This window comes from Balaenoptera acutorostrata, chromosome 9, assembly GCF_949987535.1.
Source record: "Balaenoptera acutorostrata chromosome 9, mBalAcu1.1, whole genome shotgun sequence".
In the NCBI taxonomy this organism is placed as follows: Eukaryota; Metazoa; Chordata; class Mammalia; order Artiodactyla; family Balaenopteridae; genus Balaenoptera; species Balaenoptera acutorostrata.
Genome location: NC_080072.1, coordinates 112,380,769 through 112,407,474, shown reverse-complemented (window position 1 = coordinate 112,407,474; position 26,706 = coordinate 112,380,769). Strand labels below are relative to the sequence as shown.

The 26,706-nt window shown below is 46.8% G+C and overlaps 2 protein-coding genes across 5 annotated transcripts in view; one reads left to right on the top strand and one right to left on the bottom strand.

The window, feature by feature from the left end:
* NCAPD3 (non-SMC condensin II complex subunit D3) overlaps positions 1–3,456 on the top strand; it is a 66,743-nt gene extending 63,287 nt beyond the window's left edge. For all 4 annotated transcript variants that reach the window (XM_007183326.2, XM_057552516.1, XM_057552517.1 and 1 more), the window contains exons 33-34: positions 2,423–2,612; positions 2,711–3,456. In XM_007183326.2, the coding sequence (XP_007183388.2) occupies positions 2,423–2,612; positions 2,711–2,816 (296 nt within the window). In that variant the 3' untranslated portion in view covers positions 2,817–3,456. The remainder of the gene's footprint in view (positions 1–2,422; positions 2,613–2,710) is intronic.
* A 2,715-nt stretch (positions 3,457–6,171) lies between these two features.
* Positions 6,172–26,706, bottom strand: part of JAM3 (junctional adhesion molecule 3) — a 57,895-nt gene continuing 37,360 nt past the window's right edge. The window contains exons 2-9 of the mRNA XM_057552518.1: positions 13,053–13,118; positions 12,459–12,572; positions 9,190–9,342; positions 8,570–8,772; positions 7,968–8,067; positions 6,796–6,925; positions 6,657–6,711; positions 6,172–6,390 (exon numbers count right to left, since the gene is read on the bottom strand). Of these exons, the coding sequence (XP_057408501.1) occupies positions 6,355–6,390; positions 6,657–6,711; positions 6,796–6,925; positions 7,968–8,067; positions 8,570–8,772; positions 9,190–9,342; positions 12,459–12,572; positions 13,053–13,118 (857 nt within the window). The 3' untranslated portion in view covers positions 6,172–6,354. The remainder of the gene's footprint in view (positions 6,391–6,656; positions 6,712–6,795; positions 6,926–7,967; positions 8,068–8,569; positions 8,773–9,189; positions 9,343–12,458; positions 12,573–13,052; positions 13,119–26,706) is intronic.

Genomic DNA, 26,706 nt, shown 5'->3' with positions numbered 1-26,706 from the left:
CTGCTGGCCGTGAGGACAGCCTGTGTCCTCTCTCTCCCACCGGGAGGTTTTTCTAACGTCCCGTGCTTTCCTTCTATTTAAAAACAGAGGTGAGTTAGAAGTGTGTTTATTCCTATTACTCGTTTTATATAGCCTATTATCTCAAAACCCATAAAAACCATTATTTTGAGCAAAGTACTGCAGTATGAAGAAACTCTGCCTGTCCAGAGTCTGTAGGATGTTTGCAAGGCCCCGCCTGGCGTGGCCCATGGGCCTCTGCCCATATCCCGCCACCTGCCCCTGGCTCTGCATCCCAGGGTGGGCAGTCCTCCCAAGGGTGCAGGAGCCCCGCTCTCCTGTCATCCGCGTCCTGGGGCCCCTCCCCTGGCCGTCACCCCTTCACTTCCAGAAGAAGCCCCGTTTGACCCTCAGAGTGGATGAGGTGCCCCTGGCACCACACTTGCAAGTCCTTCACCGCCCATCTGGCTTTGGTTTGTAACTGTTTGCTCTTCACCATGTCCGGGGGCTGTCCGGGCCTGGACGCTGAGGGCTGCGAGTCGGCGTGGTAAGAGGTCAGGTGGGTGGCCGAGCTGGGCAAGAACTTGGGTGCTCCTGCTCCGGCCCCACTGCGCTCTCAGAGCTGGTCGTAGGCGTTGTTACAGGAGGAGCGGAATGAGCCGTTCCCCGTGATGCTGAGGCCTCAGGGCATTGGGCCGTCGCGCAGTCTGCCCCGTCAGCGAGCACTTACTGGGCACATGCTGTGTTCGTGCGCCTTGCCTGGTGGCTCTGTTACCTGTGAGCTCTTAGAATCCTTAACCGGTTAGAGATGATTTTCATCCAAGTCGTCCTTTTAAGGGAGATTAATGGATGAACAGAACTCCTACCCCACCCCTCCCCAGATGACGCCTGAATCGTGACAGCTTTTGTCATGAAGAGCAGGGGTAATTTGGGCTCCTGTATGTCGAACGGGTCGAATGTTATGTATGTAAAAAGTCACCCTTTTTCAAGCAGAAGAGTGCGGTGTATGTTCTGTGCTCCTGTCCTGGCGGTTTGGTGCCAGACGCTGTGGGAGGGAGTGCAGTTCCCGTCCTCTGCTTGTCCCCCAGTCCCTGCTCTGTCCTGACTGCACGAGCCCCTCACAGGAGGCCCGGCTGCTGCCACTTGGATTTGCACTGGAAGTGAGACTACTTTCTCAAGTCTCTTGAATGTAAAATTCCTGGGGCTCTCTCCTCACACTGAACCAGAAAGAAATGCTGGAAGATTTCCTCCTAGCTCTCCCTCCTCTGAGAATTATCAGATAACTTAAGAAGCCCACGTTCTGCCTTCTCTGGTTTATATACCGGTTCTGTCACCACTTCTCAGGTGGAGTGACCATGGGGAAGTGGTCTCAGCTGCACTCGGTGTGGACACGGCATTTCTGCCGAGTGGAAATGAGGGATTTTCAGAGCCAGATTTTAACTGAAAATGGGGGGAGGTGGGGGGTAGCAAGTCCCTCTTAACGCTGTAAGTCGGTGGCGAAGGTGCTGCCGCCTGGACGCGCCAGGCTGTGCGGGGAGGGGGCTCGGAGCCCCCGGGGGCCCAGGGTCTGGACAGCAGCGGTGGAAACATGCCCTGCTGCTGCCTGTTCAGGGGGCGCGAGAGGCTCCTGGGCCCACGGCACCACGGATGCACCGACAGACGCTAGCCAGCCACGGCGCAGGGGATGCCCAGAGCCCGGCCGTCCTGGTGCGTGCAGTGACAGCACGCCTGCCGGCTACAAGGTGGGGGCATCTCGGGGGCAGTGGGGGCCAGGCCCCCTGAGCACAGAGCCACCGGGGTGCACGCGCGGATCTGGGCGCAGATTTGCCTCGGGGGATGGGGGGACCCAGGTAGTAAACGACAGTCATGGTTCAGTGTTTTCAGCACTTACCTTGTACCAAGTACTGTGTTAAGGACTTAACACAAGTGATCTCATTCAAACCTGGCAGTTCTCCTGAGGGAGGTGCATGTGTCTCCCCTTTAGAGATTAAGAAACTCGAGGTTCCCACAGTAGCTCACACAACCTGTGGGACGCAGAGCCCGAGTCTGACCAAGGTGGGAGGGGAGGTGGCAGGCGAGGGGACATCTGGGGTAGCAGCAGGGCTGCAGTGACCAGAGGGAGGGAGGGAGCAGGGCAGCATCTTCAGGGGACTCTGGAGCAGTGACAGGAAGAGCGGGGGACTCTGCAGGGGGATCTGAGCTGCGGTGGGGCCTCAGGCACGACAAGTGGCCGGCGAGAAGCCAAGGCTGTGGGCGCCGGTTCTCGGAGGGTGGTCAGGCCAGCGGTCTGGTGCTGCAGGGTGGCCCGATGACGGAGGCCGGGCTCGGGCACCGCGTGGGCCTGAGTGGACCCGCATCTGACCTCGTTCAGTTCCTCTCCCTGAAGGCCTTCACTAACCCTCCCCTGACTCTTCCCGCCACCCAGGGACCATCCAGAATGTCACGTTTGGAGCGGGACTCAGCTACATCAGCTCACCCCGGACACCCTTTCCCGTCAGAGGCCACTCCCCCCCGGCCAGGTCCACGAGCCGTGCCGGCACCTCAGGAAGTCTGGGCGTGTCGGAGGCCCCGGGCCAGGGGGACAACCTTCTTTGTCTGTCGCTGCCCGACATGCCGTAAGTTCCCCAGCCCCCGCCCAGACGTGTTCCCGTTGGGGGGCGGGGGGCCGTCCCACCCCAGGTGACACCCCAGGTGACACGCCTATTCCCCCCAGGCCCCCGCAGCCTCCACAGTGGAAAGTGACATCTCCCGCCAGAGGAAAGGACAGCACAGCCCCCAGGAGGTCACGCCGCAAGGCCCCCCTGAAAACAGCCAACTGACCACTGTGCTCCTGGCCCCAGACGCTTCCACCGTGAGCAAAGGGCTCGCCTAGTGAGTCCAGCGCCGCCTAGCTTTTCACCTGTGTGGTTGGTCAACCTTTTCAATTTCTCCTTATGAAATACCTGGTTAAAAAGTGTAAAATACTAGAGAAATGCCTTAGGCATTTAATACTGTAACTTTACTCCAGAGGGAAGGAGGCTGTCAGAGGGCGGCTTCCCACGCTGCTTCTCCAGGGACCCTTGCTGGACTGGAGGTCCTGCTCTTGCAGAAGGGCCTCTTTCCCCGGCTTCTCCCCACCGTGGTTTGTGACCCTCTTTTCCCCACTTCAGCCAGCCTGTGTCATGTGCTAATTGTGTGCAATAAACCGAGAGATTTGTGAATTTAAAAAAAAAGCTTTGAAAATATCCAGTCCCTTCTCATAAGCGCTGTTCTGGTCGTTAAAGAACACAATCCTTGAGCTTTCTCTTCTGTAAGTCAAGCTTCTGTTAGCTGATTTCAGTTCGTTATACTAAGTACATAGTTTCCCGTATCTGATGTCAAAATCTTGATTGTAATATTTTTTCTATTCTTATTTATAAATTGCAGACTTTTAAAGCTTTTTCAAATGAATAAAAGTACAGCCTTTGAGAATTTTTAGCGCAGGACTTTTATCGGTAGTCATTTAATTGACATGAAGTGTTTAAGAACCCAAATCTTCCCCGTTAGGAAAAAAGGACTCAATCTGTCTTTAACGTCCAGGTCCTCTGTCCCTGCCTCTGTCTGTCTCCTCACAGCAGACATCTTAGCACAGACCACACGTCTCTGCTTAAGAAAACCCTGTGTGTTCCCCACCCGGAGCAAGAGCGGCGCTAATACGCACGCAGTCCGCTAAGGGCTGTTCCTGTGGGAGAGTGGCCTTAGGTTCCTCTGTCGGCGCCGTCAGGTAACCTTAAAGCACTTGTATGTGTGTGTTTTGTCCAAGAATGACCAGAAAGAAATCTGTTTGGTTCACGTCTTAATCCCAGTTCTACAGAAGTAAAAGCACAGGGTTGCTGCTTGCGTGTCCTGCACGTGACGGGGCGGTTGGATAAGAGGGTGGATGTCGTGACCCCCCAGCTCCCGTGTGTGAGCTGACACGCGTGCACGGAGTCAGTCACAGGGCTGCCCCTAAGCGAACACCCTCACCTCCGTCCAGCGCTTCAAACCTAGGGCCGCGCCGGACACGCCCCAGGAAGGAGAGGAATGAAGAGGCTGAGCTGCTTTTTTTTTTTAGAAGCTTTTATAAATGAGGTTTAAGAAATACCAACTCACAGGTGTGTTTGTTAGTAGCACAGGTCTGTGGCACTGTGTACAGCTGCAGCCACACAAAGGCCCCGGCAGCCCACGTGGCCTCGTCTCCAGCAACGTTTACATCTTAAAATCACTCGATGCTCCTTTTCTGTCTGCGTTTTTACAGCGACGCGCAGCAACCTCCCAGACCCCACACTCACTCCTCTCTCCTCCGTCAGAGCCAGGTCACGTGGCAGCAGGGCGGAGGTTTTAGGGTGCAAGAAGACTACCCCATCACTATGACAGCCGAGGAGGAGGCTGGAGCTGCCCCCACAGGCGGAAGGGCCCTACCCTTCTCCACCCAGAGGAGCTGAGGATGAAGGGATGGTCTTAGGTCTACGCTCTCAAGACCCAGACGGAAGAAGTCAGGCACCCCAGCGTGACGAGGTGCTGCCCTCTGCTGCTGCAAATAAATACTCCACGACAGAGCGTTCACACGACTCAGAAAAGAAAGGGCAACGGAAGTCTCGAGTATTCAAGTAAGAAGACACTGAAAGCTTCATCCCAAGACGACTCTGTTCTACATAAAAACCATCCTGTAACACAGTCGGAGGCATCCTTCTGAGAAGCTCCTTGCTCCCAAGGGCTTCACACTGAGTTAACACAGCAGCGTGTCTGAGGCTAAGAACAAAGGGTGCTGTTCCTGACGCCCCCACAAAGCAGGCAGCATGTGGGGCACGATCAGGAAGTTGCCTTTGACTCAGGCACACACTTTGCCCATCGTCAGTCGGGCCGTCGCCCGGCCGCCCTTCCTGCTGTTCTTCAGAGGCTGGCCTTGCGGCCCTGCAGAACAGCTTCCTGTGAGGCGAGACAGAACCGGCGCTGTCTTTATGGCAGAGAGGGACAGTGGGGTTCGTTGTCTTTAAAAAAATATAAATGTAGGTAACAGATTTGATTTCAAAACTGCCTTTGGCCCTGGACCGTCGTATGAACTACACAAGTAAGTAAAATGAATTTAAAAGCCAGACAGCAGGGCTGCTGTTTCCTGAGCCATCTTCAGCCAAAAACCTCTGTCCCAGGGAAGCTAGGCTGGGGAGCCACACCGAGGACCCCGCCCTTGCCGCCGTCCTGGGTTGACCCACGTGGTAGGTGAATGGCACCCTTAGGTAGGGCTGATCCACGCACGGTCAGCGTCGGGGCATCGGACGAGGGTGGGTGGGCGGGCGGGCTGGCCTGGAGCCAGGAGCCAACACCACTCCGAGCAGGCGTGCGGCCCGACCCCGGGTACCAACCAGCACGGTCTGCGCACTGCGTCTGGGTCTGGGGCAGAGGTGGTCTGAGTAGCCCGAGGAAGAGGCAGTGTGACGCTAACCCGAGAGCCCCTCGTGTCCCTTCTGGAGAGATGCCAACAGACCAAGACAATACTCAACTGGAATTTTCTTAAAGGTTTCCTAAGCACAAGAAACAGTGGTGTTTCCAATTGAACAGGAGCAGCTTGGGCTCCTGCCTTAAGTTGAACTTTTAAAAAAAGAGGTTATTTAACATTGTATGACAACTTATTTACAGTTTAAATAGAAATTTTCAATAGTCAAAATACATCTTTAGCAAAAATTTAGAATGTAAAATTTTATAAAATAAACACCCATAGAAAAGCAGAACATTGTATCAGTACCATTTCAGATTTAGCGTAAGATGAAGGTCTTTCTTCAACACTGGGACCCTCCATGGATGAGCAGGGTTCCCACAGGTAAGAAGATTCCCTCCTTCTAACAAGCAATTTACCTTCCTGATTTGGACTGTTGTTATAAAACGCTGACCCAAAAGATTCCCCAAGATGGACGCTAGGGCAGTGACAGCAAAGCCTCAGGACGAAGTGGCCTGACCACTTGGCCCCCGGCTCACGGGCCACCGTGAAGCCAGGTCACTGCAGCTGAGGCTCACGCCTTGACCCCCTCTGCCAGCCCTTGGATACCGATGCCAACACCACCTGCCACGGGGCAGATCACCACGCCTCCCGGGCCCTTGGCGCCTGCCCTGAGGCCACCCAGACCCCGATGGGGTCGGCCTTGAGAACCCGGTCACTTTTTGGCCTTGTGACTGTGCCCATCTTGAGGAATACTCTTTTATTCGTGTGGCTTGTTAAAAAGTAAGAAAGGAGTAGCAGTCAACTTTGGCCAAAACAAAAAGCTTTCGTGTGCATGTCCAGCCCCGTCTGGCTCCCCTCGCGGGGCTGCTCCCAGCAGGGTCCCCCGTGGAGGTATCCACGTGTGCATGCGGCCGTGCTGCCGTCTAGATCACGAACGAGGACTTGTGTCTGAAGTCACCCTGCAAGGCCAACGCCGGGTTAGAGGGCGGCCCGCGGCCACGCAGGGCCCAGCGTGCGGTGGGAAGGGAGCCTGACACCGCTTCCCCACAGCGTGCTCTGAGGAGAGGCCGCGAGGCCTGAGTGCCCCGCGAGCGCACAGCCAGGGGCAGGGCTGAGGGCTCGCGCTTCGGACGTGACTCAGAAATCTCTTCTACGGACCTGCTTGGTTCTCGGGAATGTCATCATCTTCCCTGCTCGGGACACTGCAGCCTCTAGGCTGCCTTACCTCCTCGTCCGTCCTGATGTAGTTAACTCCATCCGGCTTCCCTGGGTTCTTGTAGCTGAAACAGAGGAGGGGGAGCCGAGTGACCCCGGGGGACCACAGACGTGCCCACTGGAACCTCGTTCGTGTAGGACAGGCTCACCTGTCCCCGCTCTGCTGCTTGTTGACGAAGTAACCACGCCTGTAGGCACAGCAGATGCCCACTGTGATCAGGGCCAGTACAGTCAGGACAACCAGGACTCCCCCAATAATCCCGCCGACGTTGAGGTCATCTGGAGAAGAGGGGGGGTCAGAAGACGCGGCCTGCTGCCCCTGCCCCCCCCCGGCCCGGAGCACCTCCGCCCACAGGCCATGACACCCACCCGCTGCACCAAAGCCACGTGGCATTGCCTGTGGGGGCATCACAGTCCTCTGGGGGCATTATTACTGGACGACATGGTTACACTACAAAGACAGAGCTAGGAGCCAGAGTCCTAAGGAAGAAAAAACTCCGAAATTTCTAGGGCTGCCCTTTGCTGCGGATTGTTTTTAAAGGGGCAAATAGGAGGTGCAAACGTGGCCTCGCGGCCACCAGCCATCCCACAGGAGACCCTCAGCTGCGTTCTCTCGTTTCAGTATGGGGCCCTAAAAATGCAACAGAAACTACACGGGGTGTAGCGACCAAAGCCATCTAACTCGGAAGCTGCTGAAATTCTCCCTCTAGTACAGTGTTCTTGAATGTGGGTGCACTGTTAACTTAAAAATAAGTCCATTTGAAATTTTGATTTCATAATGTCAGTTCCCAAGCTCTGTCCGTAGAGTCCAGAGGTCTGGGGCAAAGCCCAGGAATCTCCCTCCTGCCGAGAGCAGCTTCCCAAACCTGACAGCAGCCAGGAGAGTCCCCTGGAGGCTGACTCCACAGGCGAGGGTGGGCCCTGGAATCTAACCCTGTCCTGCCCTCAACCCCCCCTAGAGCCAACACGCCCAGAGAAAGAAGCACCCGAACAGGGTAGAATTACTGGGGCTAAACCCTGGCTTTCAGCTTAACTGCAAAACGGTTAAACTTGATACATTTCTGGAGAACCTTGTGTCTCGATAATTCTATCAGTTACCAAAGAAATGGAGTTCATGAAGCTTCGTTAAAAGTTACATGATGAGGAGAGGACCCGCGTGTCAGTCCTACAGCTGCTCGTTGGTGCGTCCTCGCCTCCTCCCACCGGACCCGGCTGGAGCCCGTGTGCCCGCGCAGAGGGGTCACAGCTGAGGGGCACCAGCGAGCGTGACCGTCCCACCCACCCGCCGGCCTGCAGGGCGAGGCTCGGCAGAGACACTCACACACTTCCATGTCCTGCTCCTCGCAGCGGGCTGAGCCCGCGTCGTTGGACGCGATGCAGTAGTACTGGCCCGAGTCCTCCTTGTGGATGGCGCTGAACACCTGTTTGGGGACTGGGAGTGAACGGGGACCCGACGACAGGGCTCGGTGCACAGCGAGCCCCCTCCGTGCCAGGGGCACCAGAGCCGGCGCAGCCGGGCTTCGCTGCGCGCAACTCCAGCCCGCTGCCTCCTCACTCCCCACCACAGGGTCGTCCACCAACATCTGTGTGTCTCTGGAAGGACTTTTTAAAGTCGTGCCCACGACGCCACGACCGTGCTGCACGCAGCCAGCAGTTCCTCAACATCAGACGTGCGGCCGGGGAGCAAGTCCCAGCTGCCTCCCGACTCTGCCCCAAGGACAGCACCGGCCAGGCCACCTACACCCTCCTCACTCACTGCCCCCTTTCCTTGGCCCCCTTAAAACTTTTCTGTCTGTAAAGGGAGGGCAGGGTCCCCGACGTGTGGGGTTCGAAGCTGCCGTCTCGTAAAGTTTACTGTCTCTTAATAACCGCTCTTCCCACGACACAGACGTGCGCACCCGCCCCTCTTCGGAGAGACCTTACCAGAGTGCCCGTGTCAGGGTTGAAGAGGAAAGAGGAGTTTCGGAACCGGGGGTTGGCCCTGGAATCTGTGGGCAGCGGCACGTCGTTGCGGTACCAGCTGTAGTGCGGCCGGGGGTAGCCCTCGCCCTCCTGGCAGGTCAGCGTGGCCGCCTTGCCCACAGGCACAGCCCTCGGCACCCTGCACACTGGGGGCACCGGCTTCACTGCAGGAGAAGCACGGCAGGGGGTTACGGTCAGCAACAGGGCCCTGTTCTCACCACAGCCCACGATGAACCTGCTCCAAAAACGAGAGAGCCAGCCGGGCTCCAGACACCGCATCACGGGCAGGCCCGCTCCCCCGCGGCTCGTGCCGCCTGTGGTTGCCCCCGTAGGTGACCCCCCCCCAGCGTTCCCAGTGCCTCCACCCCCTCCAGCAGGTGGACAGAAGAGGCAGAAGCTCCCCTTCTCACCTCCAACCCAACGCAGGCAGCCTGCACTCCCCCTTCCCCGCCCTGCCCCGCCAAGCGCCACACCCCCGGGGACGTGACCGTAGAAGCAAAGGAAGGAAGGAAGCCGGTCTTCTCCCCACAGGCAGGCGCGTGAGCCGAGGGCAGGGGCCGCCACCCCACGTGCACCCGCACCTTGCACGGTTAACTCGATGACGATCTCATCAATCTCCTTGCGGTCGTGCCGAGCAACCACCTCACAGCGGTAAAGGGCTGAGTCCGTCCGGGTCACGTTCCAGATCTTCAGAGAGGTTTTCCCCAGCAGTTCTGCACGGCCGGCCAGGTCTCCTGTATAGGAGAAGACAGGGCACTGAGGGGCTCTTTACAGACAGCTCTGCTGCTTGAAGGAGGAGGTTCCGGGGCCATCTCTGGTGCCTCGGCAGGAAAACTGCAACTGGCTCGTCTCCGTTCCTGTGAGAACGCCGAGCACCGAGGGAGCGCCTGGGCTGTAAGAGGACTTGGCCGTGTGTCTCTGTTGTTAAGGCAAGGGCCTCCTTTTTTTTTCATCATTCCCAGGAAGGGTTCCCCATTAAAAGAGAAAACAAGTCAAACAACATTAAAAGACAAGCAGCATTCCACAAACGGTGCTGGGACAGCTGGGTACCCACAGGCAAGAGAATGACGTGGACCCCTACCTCACACCACACACAACACAAACCTTACTGCACAAGCTGAAACTGTGAAACCTTAGGAAAAAACAGAGACATGAATAACCGTGACCTTGGATTAGACAGTGATCTCTTAGGTCACCAAAAGCACAAGCCCACACACACACAAAGTTATATCAGCCTTCACGAGTCTTTCATAAAAAATTAAAAACTTTTGTGCTTCAAAGGACAGAAGCAAGTAAGACAATCTGCTGACTGGGAGAAAAATCATATATCTGACAAAGGACTAGTATACAGAATGTATGAAAATTTGCAATTCAACAAATAAACAACCTAATTAAAAATGGACAAAGGATTTGAATAGACATTTCTCCAGAAAGATACACAAAGAGCCAATAAGCACGTGAAAAGATTCTCAACATCATTAGCTGTCAGGGAAATGCAAATCAGAACCACAATGAGATACCACTTCACACCCCCTAGGATGACTGGAATCAAAACAATGGATAATTGCAAGCGTTACTGAGGATGTGGGGAAACACACAGCCAAGGGGAACGTAAAATTGTCCAGCCACTGTGGAAAAGAGTTTGGCAGTTTCTTAAAAAACTAAACATGTGATACCATATGACCCCACAACTGTACTCCTGCTCATTATCCCCAAGAAGTGAAAAATCACGTTTGCACAAAAACCTGTACAATGTTTATGAACATTATTGATAATAGCCAAAAAATGGAAACAACCCAAATGTAGAGCAGTTGATGAAATGCATTAAAAATGTGGCATATCTATAATGCAATATTATTCATTGATATAAAGAAGAACAGGGACTTCCCTGGTGGTCCAGTGGTTAAGAATCCACCTTCCAATGCAGGGGACACGGGTTCAATCTCTGGTCAGGGAACTAAGATCCCACATGCCGTGGGGCAATTAAGCCTGCGCGCTCTAGAGCCCGTGCGCCACAACTAAAGATCCCACATGCCGCAATGAATGTCCCGCGTGCTGCAGCTCAGACCTGACAAAGCCAAATAAATAATTTTTTTTTTTTTTTAAAAAGAAGAACAAAGTACAGACACTTGCTACAACATGGATGAACCTTGAAAACGATACACTAAGTGAAAGAAGCCAGGACCAAATACTGTATGATTGCATTTATAGGAAGCGTCCAGAACAGGCAAATCCACAGAGACAAAGTGGATTAGTGGCTGCCAGGTCGGGGAAGAAGGGATGGACACAGTTTCTTTTTGGGGTGGGGATGTGCTGCAATCTGACAGTGACGGCCACACATCTTTGCTGAATGTACTAACCACCAAGTACACGCTTCAAAACAGTGAGTTTCATGCTATGTGAATTACTGTGTCTCAATTAAAACATTTTTAAAGTATAAAGGACACAGTAACTCTTTCAAAGAAGCACAAAGAACCCGGGCACTGACAAATAGGGAAAGAGTTAGAAGAGAAAATGACACAAAAATTAGAAACGAATTTACTAAACCTGCCAATTGGTGACAAGTCTAGAAAGGATTTACCACACGTGATGGAAACAGCAAAATGCTTTTGGTAAGAGAACGAACATTTCCGAAGGCGTTTTCTAGTGGGAAGGTTCGTCATCCAGGCATCAGCAGGGGTCAGAACGTCCACCGTGTGGGAAACAAGTAAATGCAAACCCATCAGGCGCTGTTGGCACAGCCCTGCCCTAAGGCAAGGTCTCCCTCCAGGCCTCTATTTTGTGTGGCAGTTTCTGGGAAGAAACAAAGTTGCTTAAGAACATTCCCGCTCAGTCAGGGCTTATCAAGAACAGCCTGATGAAGCTGCCAGAGAAAACCGATTTGTTTCCTGAGAATAACATTGCCATCTCTTCGTAAATCAGAGGTGGGAGGATACTGGAGGGGAAACAACTGTTTTTAAGAGCCCATGACCCCTGATGATGTGGAGGACCTGAGGCAGAAAGGCCGTGACTTCAGGTTGATCTGCAAAGCCTCCACCCCTTCCCTGAAACCCACACTGTCACGTTCTCAGAGGGCTCGGGGCGCCCGCCTCTGCAGCTGCGCTGACTCTTCCATCCGCCTGCTGTCCCCCAGGGTGGTCCCCTCCCCCCATCGCGACCCCTCGCCCCGTCCACACTACCCTGACCCCCTCCTGGCCTCTGCAGAAGAATCCCGAACTGGGCCCTGCTCTCAGCTGTGCCCACCACCAGCCCCCTGTCTGCAAAGCAACCACCCCCGTCTCTAAAGCATCAGTGGGACCATATCACACCCCTCCTGAGGCCTTCCAAGCGCCATCCACCTCGTGTCCACCCTCCCCTGCTGGGCCGAGAGCCGGCGGTCCCTCCGAGAAGCTCCCTGTGCTTCCATGTCTTTCTGCCCCGCGTGCTCCTGGCCCAGCACCTCCCTGCAGCCCCGACCCTGCCCTCCCACGCGGTGCGCTCGGCACCCAGGTGTGTACAGTGGGCACTGTCCCCCTGCTGTTCCATACTGTCCTGCTAGTGAAGTCACTTATAAATAAAGTCGTGGGTCACGATAGGGAGGTGGCCTCGGAGAATGTTCACTGAGATACCTCAAAGCGACGGCTGCGTGTGGACTAAAATCCTAACTGAAGTGATAGTTACTGAAGCAGGGTCACAAGTGCAGGGACGTTCCATACACTATTCTCACTACTTCTGCATGTTGACTTTTCCATACGTAAAACAAGACAGGACGCCAATCCTGGCTACAGACGCAGGTCCAGTTAGAGCAAAGTCTTGGCCACAAGTGCATGCCTGGGCCTTCTGTACAAACGAGAGGACCACAGGATCATACCCTGAATTTTGTTGTCAAAAAACACATATGTGGTTTGTTCATCTTGGATTTTCTTCCACTCAATCCTGGGGTCATTTGTCTGTGAATCCGTAATGATACAAGATAGTTCCACACCTAATGAGCAAAGGAGAAAAGAGAACTGTCAGTGAATGTGGAACAATTCTAGGTTCACTTGTATACCCAGACCCTGCAAGCTATATGTATATTTAGGTCTGTCATGTAGATTAAAAATCTAGCTAGCTCCAGGCTTCAAGAGACTTTAGTTTTAGCCAGAAAAACAATAAAGATGATTAGCAAAGACTTTTATTAAAGAGAGTACACGTTCCCCCTAATACTCTGCTTGTACATAAGAACATTCTTGGTTGTGTAAACGCAAAGCCAGGCCAGGAATCCGGTTTCAGCCAACAGAAAGCCTGCAGAGTTGCCCGTGGGCTCCTGAAGCAGTGCTTCACTCACACGTGCACATCAGACGACTGCTGGGGAGCCAGCCACCCCCAAGCCTCTTGGGCAGGGCACACCGGTGTGTGTCTATCCTGCGCCGGCTGCCAGACCACCAAGTGGTGCCCCTTTGCCTAAACCCTCCCTTGTACTTACTTTCATATTCCTGTACCACTGGGTTTCGGTTGCTGGATTTGAGATTCACAGCCCCTATCAAGCAGCCTGAAGGAAAAAAGAAAAGTGAAATCAGAGACAACGCAACACTAAAAGAGCAGAGAACCCGCACTTGAGATCAGACTTTCCCTTCATGGAGGCTTCAATCACTAACCACAGAGGATGTAAAATGTCATATTCCAAAACAGAGTCTCTTAGATACAGCAGGGTGACTGCTTTCTCTCAGTCTGACCTTCACTGGAAGGAACCCAGGAGAAAGAGAATTCTCAGAGTGCACTTTCCTTCTTGGTCCCCGAACAAAGCCCCTACAACTTTCAAGACCTTCCTCCAAGAATGTACTTTTTAAAAAGGATTGTAAGAGAGTTACACAACAACAGATTGGACAACCTAGAAGAAATGGACAAATTCTTAGACTCATACAACTTTCTAAGACTTAAGTCATGAAGAAAGAAAATCTAAATAGATCACTAGTAAGGAGACTGAAACAGTAATCAAAAGCTCCCCCAAAACAAAAGTCCAGGACCAGTCAGCTTCACTGGTAAATCCTACCAAACATTCAAAGATTTGATACCTGTCCTCAAACTAGCCCCAAAAATTGAAGAGGAGATAACACTTCCTAACTCATTTTTCAAGGCCAACATTACCCTGATACCAAAACCAGACAAAGATAACACACAAAAAGAAAATTACAGGCCAATATCGCTGATGAACATAGATGCAAAAATTCTCAACAAAATATTAGCAAACTGAATACAACAATACATTAAAAAGATCATACACCATGAACAAGTGAGACTTATCCCAGGGATGCAAGGATGGTTCAATATCCACAAATCAATGAACATGATACACCACATTAACAAAATGGAGGATAAAAACCATATGAGCATCGCAGTAGATGCAGAAAGAACATTTCACAAGATTCAACACCTATTTATGACAAAACTCTCAAAAAATGGGTATAGAAGGAAGCTCAACATAATAAAGGCCACAAATGACAAACCCACAGCTAACATCACACTCTACAGCAAGGGTCCCTAGCCTCTGGGCCGTGGACCAGTAGGCCTGTTAGGAGCCAGGCCACATAGCAGGAGGTAAACGGTGGGCAAGCGACCGAAGCTTCATCTTCCACTCCCTGTCGCTCACATTACCGCCTAAACCACCACCCCCCCTCCAGTCCGAGGAAAAACTGTCTTCCATGAAACCGGTCCCTGGTGCCAAAAAGGTTGGGGACCACTGCTCTACAGTGAAAAACTAAAAGCTTTCCTTTAAAATCGGGAACAAGGTAAGGATGCCCACTCTCACCACTCCTATTCAACACAGGAAGTCCTAGCCAGAGCAATTAACCATGAAAAGAAAATTAAAACATCCGGGGACTTCCCTGGTGGCCCAGTGGTTAAGAATCTGCCTGCCAATGCAGGGGACACAGGTTTGATCCCTGGTCCAGGAAGATCCACATGCCACGGAGCAACTAAGCCCGTGCGCCACAACTGCCAAGCCTGCGCTCTAGAGCCCATGAGTCACAACTACTGAGCCCACGCACCACAACTGCTGGAGCCCACATGCTCTAGGGCCTGTGCTGTGCAACAAGAGAAGCCACTGCGATGAGAAGCCCGCGCACCACAACAAAGAGTAGCCCCCCTCGCCGCAACTAGAGAAAGCCCGTGTGCAGCAACGAAGACCCAACACAGCCAAAAAATAAATAAATATTTTTAAAAAGAAAAAAAATTTATAAAAAAAAAAAAATCCAAATTGGAAAGGAAGAAGTGAAATTATCACTATTTGTAGATGACATGATTTTATATACAGAAAATCCTAAAGACTCCACCAAAAAACTATTAGATATAATAAATGAATTCAGTAAAGTTGAAGGGTACAAAATCAACATACAGAAATCTGTTCTATTTCTAAACATTAACAACAAGCTAGCAGAAAGAGAAATTAAGAAAACAATCCCATTTACAACTGCAACAAAAAGAATAAAATAACCTAAGAATAAATTTAACCAAAGAGGTGAAAGACCTGTACACAGAAAACTATAAGACATTGTTCAAAGAAACTGAAGAAGACACAAAGAAAAGGAAAGACATTCTGTGCTCATGGACTGAAAGACTTAACACTGTTAAAATGTCCATATTACCTAAAGCAACCACAGATTCAATGCAATCCCTATCAACATCCCAAGGGCATTTTTCACAGAAATAGAACAAAAAATTCTAAAATTTATATACAACCACAAAAGACCCTGAATAACCAAAGCAATCCTGAGGAAAAAAGAACAAAGCTGGAGATATCACACTCCCTGATTTCAAACTATATTATAAAGCTTTAGAACTCAAAACAGCATGATATTGGCAGAAAAACAGATATAGCTCAATGGAACAGAATTGAAAGTCCAGAAATAAACCCACACATATATGGACAATTAATTTATGACAAAGGAGCAAACAGCATACAATGGAGAAAGGATAGTCTTCAATAAATGGTGTTGGGAAAACTGCACAACCACATGCAAAAAAAAAAAAAATTGAAACTAGATGACTATCATACGCCATACACAAAAATCAACCCCAAACGGATTAAAGATTGAATGTAAGCCATGAAACCATAAAACACTAAAAGAAAGCATAGGCAGTACTCCTTTGACATCAGTCTTAGCAATATCTTTCTAGATATGCCTCCTCAGCAAGGGAAACAAAAGCAAAACAAAACAAATGGCACCATATCAAACTAAAAACCTTTTGCACAGCAGAGAAAACAACAAAATGAAAACACAAGCTACCAAATAGGAGAAGATATTTGCAAATCATATATCCAATAAGGCATTAATGCTCAAAATATATAAAGAACAACAAAAAAAAAACCCCAAATAACCTAATTAAAAAATGGGCAGACGAACTGAACATACATTTTTCCAAAGAAGACACACAGATGGCCAACAGACATGAAAAGATGTTCAACGTCACTAATTATAAGGGAAACGCAAATCAAAACCACAATGAGATATCACATTATATCTATCAGAATGGCTGTTATCCAAAAGGCAAGAAATAACAAGTGTTGGCAAGGATGTGGAGAAAAGGAAACCACGGTGCACGTGGATAATGTAAACTGGTGCAGCCACTGTGGAAAACAGTATGGAGGTCCTCAAAAAACTAACACTAGAACTACCATATGACTGAGCAATTCCACTCCTGGGTATTTATCGGAAGAAAACTAAAACACTAATTATAAAAGATATATGCACCCCTATGTTCACTGCAGCATTATTTATAGTAGCCAAGATATGGAAGCAACCTAAGTGACTATCAATGGAAAAATGGATAAAGATGTGGCATGTGTGTGTATGTATATGTGTGTGTGGAATGGAATATTACTCAGCCATAAAAAAGGATGGAATCTTGCCATTTGCAACAACATGGATGAACCCTGAGGTTATTATGCTAAGTGAAATATCAGGTGAAGAAAGACAAATACCATATGATTTCACTCATACGTGGAATATAAAAAAACAAAATGACAAAATAAATGAACCAAACCAAACTATAACAAACATGTAGATTCAGAGAACAAAGTAATGGTTACCAGAGGGGGTGGGGATGGGGAAAGGGGGTCAATATGGTGATGCGTGGAAAGTAAACTCTTGGTGGTAAGCTGCTGTAGTGGATACAGAAGTATAATGTTGTACACACGAAGCTTATATAATGTTATAAATCAATGTTACCTCAATAAAAAAAATTTTTTTTAAGAATTTTCTCTTGCTTAGAGTCACTGTTAATCTTTTCATCACCTCCCAGACCCACATGGGCCTTCTCGTCATTCCTCCCTCCTGCCTGGTACCTTCCCCTGCAGGATGGCATGGACATTCTGGGTACAGTTACCAACCAGGTGAGAGACCACCTTGCTGGATTAGCTGTTTATCTAACCTGTGATTTCCATCCATTAAAAAGTTTGCACCAGTCTTTGGTAAAATAAGAAAAATAACAACATGGTGATTTTCATGAAGCTTAGCTGAATGAAGCTATCGATGAAATCAAAATATGCTATTTGCATGGTGATCTCTTTCAAAATTAGCACCTGACTATCCACGTGTTTAAACAACGTTGAAATCAGTTATCATGGTCTCAAAATGTCTTAGCTGATTTTCTTGGAGACAAGATCAACTAGGTACATTGACCACCTACAAAATGTCATTCTTCAGCTACTTGGCCTCTAGGAGAATATGCCATCCCCAGAGAAGGCCTTCCTACATTAACCCTCATTAAGGTCCCTGGACCTCAGCTTACCACACCAGGTAAGAAAATGTGAAAACTTGTACTCTGAGCTGCAGGTCACAACAATCCATTCTTTTATTTTTAAATCTTACTTAATGGTTCGGCTACATGTATACATTCCAAGCATATGTTTTGATGCTTTCTGTCTTATTTAGTAAGACTTCATTAACTACAGCAGAAGCCTTAAAGAATGTAATAATAGGGATGAAAATCAGAAGTATAGGGGCTTCCCTGGTGGCGCAGCAGTTGAGAATCCGCCTGCCAATGCAGGGGACACAGGTTCAAGCCCTGGTCTGGGAGGATCCCACATGCCGCGGAGCAACTAAGCCCGTGCGCCACAACTGCTGAGCCTGCGCTGTAGAGCCCGCAAGCCACAACTACTGAGCCCACGAGCCACAACTACTGAGCCTGCGCTCTACAGCCTGTGCTCCACAAGAGAAGTCACCGCAATGAGAAGCCTGTGCACCGCAACGAAGAGTAGCCCCCGCTCGCCGCAACTAGAGAAAGCCCGCGTGCAGCAACAAAGACCCAAAAGAGCCTAAATAAATAAATAAAATTTAAAATTAAAAAAAAAAAGTAGTATAATATACCTGAACTGTCATTAGTTGCTACAACAGTCACTTCTACTTCAGATTGCAGATCCAGGACAAGTGGCACCTGCTCTGTTTTGTTTTATAACCACGTGCTACTCCTTTTGGGGAAACCCACCCACACTAATGCAGCCCTTTCCACTGTTCCTTCCATCCAGAAGCCCCCAGGGACCCACTAACAGAGAGGAACACGAGACGCTCTGAGTATCTACCAAGGCCACACAGGTTCCCTCTAAGGAAAGTGACCTCAGACAGTCCTTTCAGTGCGATCACTGTAATTTAGGTGATGAGACACCAAAACTGTGGTCCCAAATGACTATGACCAGGGATCAGCTTCTGACCCAAAGGCCATCTAAGGGGCCTTAGAGGTAAGTCACGAGAGCTTTGCCTGACTGGATAATGACAGGACAACCCAATCTGAGGCTTTCTCTTGAGAAGTATGAAGCTGAGAGAAATAAGAGAATAAACTAGAGAGTGTACAGTCACGAGAGAAACAGCTGAAGTAGAGCCTGAGGACGCAGAGCTGGCGACAGATGAGCCAGGGGACACTGAGGTTACTCTAGTGTCCACAAAGGTCAGACTCTCACGGGGGCCGACTCTTCACAATAAACCTCTTAGGGAAACCAAGACCACTTGTTTCTTATAACCTAAAAGAAGCTAAGGTAACACAGCCCCAGATGATAGAGATGATCACCTCTTTTCTCCCCCTGCATTGTGGCCAAGGTGAATGCACCCCAAGGCCTGACTCTCTCCTGCCCAACCACATGAGCGAGGGCAGAGCTAGACGAAGTGATGGCTCACAGCAGCCGGGCCCTGGTGCTGCCGAGGCCCCACGCTGAGTCTCTCCTCAGCGTTCCCTTCTGCTCCCAAACTGTTCTTAAATGCAGAAACGGTTACGCTCCTTACTTTGCCCACCTCCAACAGCCCAGGGTCCCACTTTAAACTACAGAAGTAACTTGTGTATCAGAACGGTGTCGTGGGGATCGGAAGCCCCAGACCGAACGCTCGAAGACATCGTAGGCGACTCCTCCGGATATAAGCCAGTGCCTGGGCACGAGGTTCTGACATAAGCCAACCTGGTGCTGCCGGAATACACTGAGGCTACATTATGTAAGAGTGAGCAAAGGGTTTTGGGAAGGAAGGAGAAAAAAGGGGGAAATCCGTACAGCACCCATCACATGCAGCTGTGCCTCTTTAGTTTCGTGCCAACCTTGGCTTGCCTGCCAGACTCTAAGCTCTTTGGGACAATCCAGTCATTCAGCAATTTTTTATTTATTGCCTTTTATAAGCCAGATACTGGCCTAAACATGAGGGATGATACATGAATAAAAGATAAAAATCTATGCCCTCATGGAGCTTACATTCTATCAACGGTACAAAGAAACAAGTATCATACGCACTCATCTTGATATCTTCAAATCTAGCGTGGAATGGTATTTAGCAGGGACTCCAAGAGTGTTTACCGAATAAATCAATGTGCATTTTTTATGTTCTAGATTGGATCTCCTTGAGTTTTCCAGAACATCATTTAGTTGAATTCAGTTTGCTCACAGAGCTGTAATGTGGGTACTCTCTTTTTCATCTTGCCCAGGAACCCATTATTAAATCTTGGACTCAGAAGGAATCTAAGACGTGTAGTTGTCTGTTTCTATTCAAATCCTCCGAAAGAAATGTAAGACTGTCCTCTGGAGGCAGGCGTGGTAAGTTCCAAGTATATTGTGTTCACTTAATGTGACCTTGACCCAGCCTCCCCCAATGGTTACATCATTACAGCACAATATCAAAACCAGAAAACTGGCGCGTGTAGTGTATGTGGATGGTTGTACATCATTTATCACACATGAAGATTCCTGTAACCACCACTGCAGTCAAGACACAGACCTCTTCCATCACCGAAGACCTCCCTCCTGCAGGCCCTCACCATCCCTCAGCACTGGCAACTGTTCATCTGTCCCCCATGGCCATAATTCTGTCATTTGGAGAATGCTATATAACAGGAAATACACAGTCGGTGGCCTTTTGAGGCTGACTTTTTCGTTCAGAATAAAGCCCTTTGGATCCATCCACCTTGTGTGTAATGACAGTTTGCTTCTTTCTACAGCCAAGCAGCGCCCCGCACCGGGGATGCACCACACTTTGTTTAACCACTCACCCATGGAAAGGCATCTGGGTTGTTTCCAGTTTGGGGCTATGATGAATAAAACTGCTGTGACATTTGCGCACAGACTTTCATATGAACGTAAGTTTCCTTTTCTCTGGGACAAATGCCCAAGAGCACAAACCCTTGTCATATGTTGTGGCATGGTCAGTTTTTTAAAGAAACTAATAACTGTTTTCCAGAGTTGGGCTGGACCAAAAATTCATTGTAGGAAAGTTTTCTTTCTAAATTTTGGTTTTTAAACTTAGCAGGGTACACTGGACCACTCTGTACTACCTTTGCAACTTCCTATGAATCTATAATTATTTCAACATTAAATCGTAGAACACTTCTCTATTTCTAAAATGATGATAGTGAAATCAGTATGGCATTTGGAATCGGTTGGGTATGCAAAAACTTAAGTAACAGTTTTAAAGCATTGATATTCACAATACACCAGAAATCATATACTTAACAACTATTTAAACTTAGATATAAATTTTTACGTAAGGTCTCCTGAATTCTTTCAGTGAGTACATCAGTTAAAAAATCAACTGGCATGGGACTTCCCTGGTGGTCCAGTGGTTAAGAATCCGCCTTCCAATGCAGGGGATGCGGGTTCGATCACTGGTCAGGGAGCTAAGATCCCGAATGCCGCAGGGCAACTAAGCCTGCACACCACGACTACTGAGCTCACGCACCTCACGCGCCACAACTAGAGAGAAGCCCATGCACCGCAACAAAGAGCCCGTGTGCTGCAACTAAGACCTGACACAGCCAAATAAATAAATATTTTTTTAAATTAAAAAAAATCAACTGGGGCTTCCCTGGTGGCGCAGTGGTTGAGAATCTGCCTGCTAATGCAGGGGACATGGGTTCGAGCCCTGGTCTGGGAAGATCCCACATGCCGCGGAGCAGCTGGGCCCATGAGCCACAGCTACTGAGCCTGCGCGTCTGGAGCCTGTGCTCCGCAACAAGAGAGGCCGCGATAGTGAGAGGCCCGCACACCGTGATGAAGAGTGACCCCCGCTCGCCACAACTAGAGAAAGCCCTCGTACAGAAACGAAGACCCAACACAGCCAAAAAAAAAAAAAAAAAAAAAAATCAACTGGCGTAACCATATTCATGACCAAAGTATATAAAAGGAATACTCGTGTGGTCATGAATAATCTGCAGTGCATTTCACTGAACAGTAATGTCTGAGGTTTTGCTTTTGGAGTCTCTAAAAAACAGCAGCAGCAGGTAGAAAGTCTGCTGTTCCTACCCAGCTGAAGGTTAGTGAACAGAGAAAACAGGAGTCAGGGTGACATCAAGATTCCCCTTTTATCAAATGTGGTATTTTTATCTCAGGAGATTCTTACAACTGAATGTGAGACGTGGGGCTCCGCCCTTTGTATGCTCACTGTGTTTCCCACTTTTCCCACTGTCTCACCATCATCACTATTTAACAATGTTTTTTATTCTGGTACAACATACACAACATAAAATTTACCATTTTAACCACTCTTACGTGTAAAACCTCAGCGGCATTAGGTACATACACAATGTGTGCAGCCAGCACCACCACCTGTCTCCACAACTTGCTCATCGTACCAAACAGAAACTGCATCCCCATTAAACAGCAGCTCCCCACTTCTTTGGAACCCTGGCCCCTGGCAACTTCCAGGCCATTGTCTCTGGACTTGCCTACTTGACAGACCTCACAAGTGGAATCACACAATATTTGTCCTTTTATGTCTCGCTTCTTTCATGCAGGATGAGGTTTCCAAGGTACATCCATGTAACATGCAGCAGCGTCCCATTCCTTTCAAGGCTGAATGATATGCCACTGTACGTATACAATCATCCCTCAGTATCTGCAGTGGATTGGTTCCAGGACACCCCTCGGCTAGCAAAATCCATGAATGCTCAAGTCCTTCACATGAAGGGGCCTAGTGTTTGCATATAACCTACGCAACCTCTCAGGTACTTTAAATCATCTCTAGGTTACCTATAATGCCTAATACAATGCCAATGCTATATAAAAAGTTGCCAGGGCGAGGCAAATTCAAGTGTGGCTTTTTGTAACTTTCTGGAATCTTTTTTCAAATATTTTGGATCTGCATTTGTTAAATCCATGGATATGGAACCCATAGATACAGAGTGCTGACTGTATACCATGTCTTGTTTATCCATTCATCTGTTGATGGACATTAGGTTGTTTCTACCTTTTGGCCATTGTGAATAATGCTGCTGTGAACAGTGGTGTACAAATATCTGAGTCCCCGCTTTCAACTATTTGCGGTATGCACCTAGAAGCTTAATTACTGGATCATATTGCAATCCTATGTGTAACTGTTTGAAGAACTCCCAAACTTTTCCACAGTGGCTGCACCATTTTATGATCCCATCAGCAATGCAGACAGATTCTAATTTCTCCACATCCTCACCAACATTCATAATTTTCTTTTTTTTTTTTTCAGTAATATCCATCTTAATGGGTGTGAAGTGGTATCTCATTGTGGTTTTTATTTGCATTTCCATAAAGGCTAATAATACACATCTTTTCATGTGTTTATTGACCATTTGCATATCTTCTTTGGAGAAATGTTTATTCAAATCCTTTGCCATTTTTAAAAAAATTTATTTATTATTTATTTATTTTTATGTCTGTGTTGGTCTTCGTTTCTGTGCGAGGGCTTTCTCTAGTTGCGACAAGTGGGGGCCACTCTTCATCGTGGTGCGCGGGCCTCTCATTATCACGGCCTCTCTTGTTGCGGAGCACAGGCTCCAGATGCGCAGGCTCAACAATTGTGGCTCACGGACCCAGTTGCTCTGCGGTATGTGGGATCTTCCCAGACCAGGGCTTGAACCCGTGTCCCCTGCATTGGCAGGCAGATTCTCAACCACTGCGCCACCAGGAAAGCCCTTTTGCCATTTTTTAAATTGGATTGTTTGGGGTTTATGTTGTTGAGTTGTAGGAGCTCTTGATATATTCTGGATATCAATCCCTTGTTATATATGTGCTTTGCAAATACCTCCTCCCACTCTAAGTTGTATTTTTACTCTCTTGATAGTATCCTTTGATGTACAAAAGTTTTTAACTTCAATGAAGTCCAATTTAACTATTTTTTTCTTTTGTTGCCTGCCTGTGCTTTTGATGTCATATCCAAGAAATCATTGCCAAATCCAATGTCATGAATATCTTCCACTGTTTTCTTCTAAGAATTTTATAGTTTTAAATCATATGTTTAGGTCTTTGGTCCATTTTAATTTTTTATAAGGCAAGGATCCAACTTCATTATTTAGAATGTGTATATCCAGTTTTTCTTACATCATTTGTTGAAAAGACTGTGCTTCTCCATTCAATGGTCTTGGCACCCTTATCAGAAATTATTTGACTATATACACAAGAGTTTATTTCAGGGCTCCCTGTTCTGTTCCATTGGTCCATACGTCTCTCTTTATGCCAGTACCATACTGTTTTGATTACTGTAGCTTTATAGTAAGTTTTGTAATCAGCAAGTGTGAGTCCTCCAACTTTGTTTTTTTTTTTTTTTTTTCAAGATGACTTCAGCTATTCGGGTTCCCTTGAGATTCCATATAAAACTTTAGGATGGGATTTTCTATTTCTGAAGAAAAACCATTGGGATTTTGATAGAGAATGTATTGAATCTGTAGATGGTTTTCCATAGTTTTAACAATATTAGGTTTTCTAATCCATAAACATGGAGTATCTTCCATTTATTTGTATCTCCTTTAATTTCTTTCAGCAGTGTTTTGTAGATTTCAGTGTACTATGTCTTTTACCTCCTTGATTAAATTTATTCCTAAGTATTTTATTCATTTAGATACTACTGTAAATGGGATTGTTTTAATTTCCTTTTCTGATTGTTCTTTGTTAGTGTATAGAAATGCAACTGATATTTGTATGTTGGTTTTGTTTTCTGTTTTCCTGTTATTAGCTCTAACAAGGTTTTTTGTTTGTTTTTGTTTTGTTTTTGGTGTAAACTTTAGGGTTTTCCATGTATAAGATTAAATCATCCATGAATAGGGATAATTTTATGTTTTCCTTTCCAATTTGGATAACTTTTAAATTTCTTTTTGTTGCCTAATTGCTCTGGCTAGAAATTCCAATGTTATGTAGAATAAAAGTGGTGAGCTCTGGTATCCTACTCTTCTTCCTGATCTTAGGGAAAAACCTTTCAGTCTTTCACCACTAATTATGACACTGGCTATAAGGTTTTTCATATATCTTTTATTATGTTGAAGGAGATCTCATCTACTCCTAGTTTATTGAGTGTTTTTATTATGAAAGGGTGTTGAATTTGTCAAATATTTTTCTGCACCAATTGAGATAATCATGTGGTTCTTTTCCTATATTCTATTAATGCGGTGTATTACCGTAATTTTCATATGTTAAACCATTCTTGCATTCTGGGAACAAATCCCATTCATTCACAGTGTATAATCCTTTTAGTGTGTTGTGGAATTCCATCCGCTACTATGTTTTGGAAGAATTTTGCATAAATGTTAAGGAATATTGGTCTATAGCTTTCTTGTAGTGGCTTTGCCTGGTGTTAGTATCAGGGTAATGCTGGCCTTATAGAATGAGTTAGGAAGTATTCTCTTCAATCTTTGGGAAGAGTTTGAGAAGGACTGGTATTAATTCTTTAAATGTTTGGTAGAATCCATCAGTGAAACCACCAGGTCCAAGCTTTTCTGTTTTTAATTACTGTAGTTCTATTCAGATGTTCTACTTCTTAATGACTACATTTTGCTAGATTTTATGTTTTTAGGAATTTGCCCATTTCATCTAGGTTATCCAACTTGTTGATATATTTGTTCATAGCACTGTCTTATAATCCTATTTCCATAAAATCAGTAGTTATAGCCCCACTTTCTTTGCTGATTTTACTAATTCAAGTCTTCTTTTTTCCTTACTGAATCTAGTTAAATGTTTGTCAACTTTGCTGTTCTTTTCAAAAAAGCAACTTTTGTTTTCATTGATTTTTCCCTACTGTTTTTCTTTTCTCTTTTTCATTAACCTCTACTCTAATCTTTATTAATTCCTTCCTTCTGCTAGTTTTGGGTTTAGTTTGTTCTCCTTTGTCCAGTTCCTTAAGGTGTAAGATTGTTATTGATTGGAGATTTTTTTTTATTTTGAAATTTACATGTCTTAGTACTGCTTTTGCTGAATCCCATTAAGTTTTGGTATGTTTTGTTTTCATTTTCATTTTCTCCAGGTATTTTCTAACTTCCTTTTTAACTTCTTTGACCCACTGGTTAGGAGCATGTTGATTTCCACATATCTGTAAATATTCTAGTTTCCTTCAGTTATTTACTTCTAACTTCATTCCACTGTGATTAGAAAAGATACTTTATATGCTTAAAAATTTTTTTTAATTAAGACTTGTGTTTTGACCTAACATATGATCTATCCTAGAGAATGTTCCATCTGCACATGTGGAAAATGTGTATTCTGCTGTTTTGGGGTGTAGTGTTCTGTATATGTTAGGTCTGACTGGTCCATATTGTTCTTCAAGTCCTATAATTCCTTATTGATCTTCTATTTTGTCTATCTGTTATTGAAAATAGGGCACTGAAATGTCCGATTATTATTGTAAAACAATCTGTTTCTCGCTTCAATCCTCTCAATGTTTGCTTCATATATTATGGGGCTTAGATATTTCATGCATGTTTATAATTGTTATGTTTTCTTGGTGAATCAATATACATTGTCATTCTTTGTCTCCTGTAACAGTTTTCTGACTTAAAGTCTATTTTGTCTGATATGAGTATAGCTACCTCAGCTCTCTTTTGATTATTATTTGCATAGAATGTCTTTTTCCATCCTTTCACTTTACCAACCTATTTGTGTTTAGGTCTAAAGTGAGTGTCTTGTAGATAGCATTAAGTTGGATCACATTATTTTATCCATTCTGCCAATCTCTGCCTTTTGACTGGACAGTTTGATCCATTTTCATTTAATTAACTGATAAAGGACTTACTTTTGCTATTTTGCTACTTGTCTTCTGTGTGTATTATTCTTTTGTCCCTCATTTCATCCATTACTGCCTTCTTTTGTATTTTGTTGATTTTTTTTGTACTGGCACATTTTGATTCCCTTCTCATATCCTTTAGTGTATACTCATGATAACCAAACTTTGTGGTTATCATGAGGATTATCATAACATCCTAAAATTATAACTTGAATTGATACCAATTTAACTTTAATTGTATACAAAAACTCTACTGTCCTTCCCTTTATGTTACTGAAGACACAAATTACATCTTTATACATTGTGTGCCTTATCAATAACGGATTTATCTTTTAAATTCTACAGAAATAAAAAGTGCAGTTACAAAGCAAAATTATAATAAGACTAGCATTTATATTTGTCCATTAATTACCTCTACTGGAAACCTTTAGATCTTCATACAGCTTTAAGTTACTGTCTAGTGTTGCTTCATTTCAACTTGAAGGATTTCCTTTAGCACTTTTTGTAGAGCAGGGCTAGTGGTCATGGACTCCCTCAGCTTTTGTTCTTCTGGGAATGTCTTAATTTTCCCCTCATTTTTGAAAGTCAGTGTTGCCAGATATAAAATCTTCTGTTTACAGTGTTGTTGTTGGTTTTTTTTTTTTCTTTCAACAC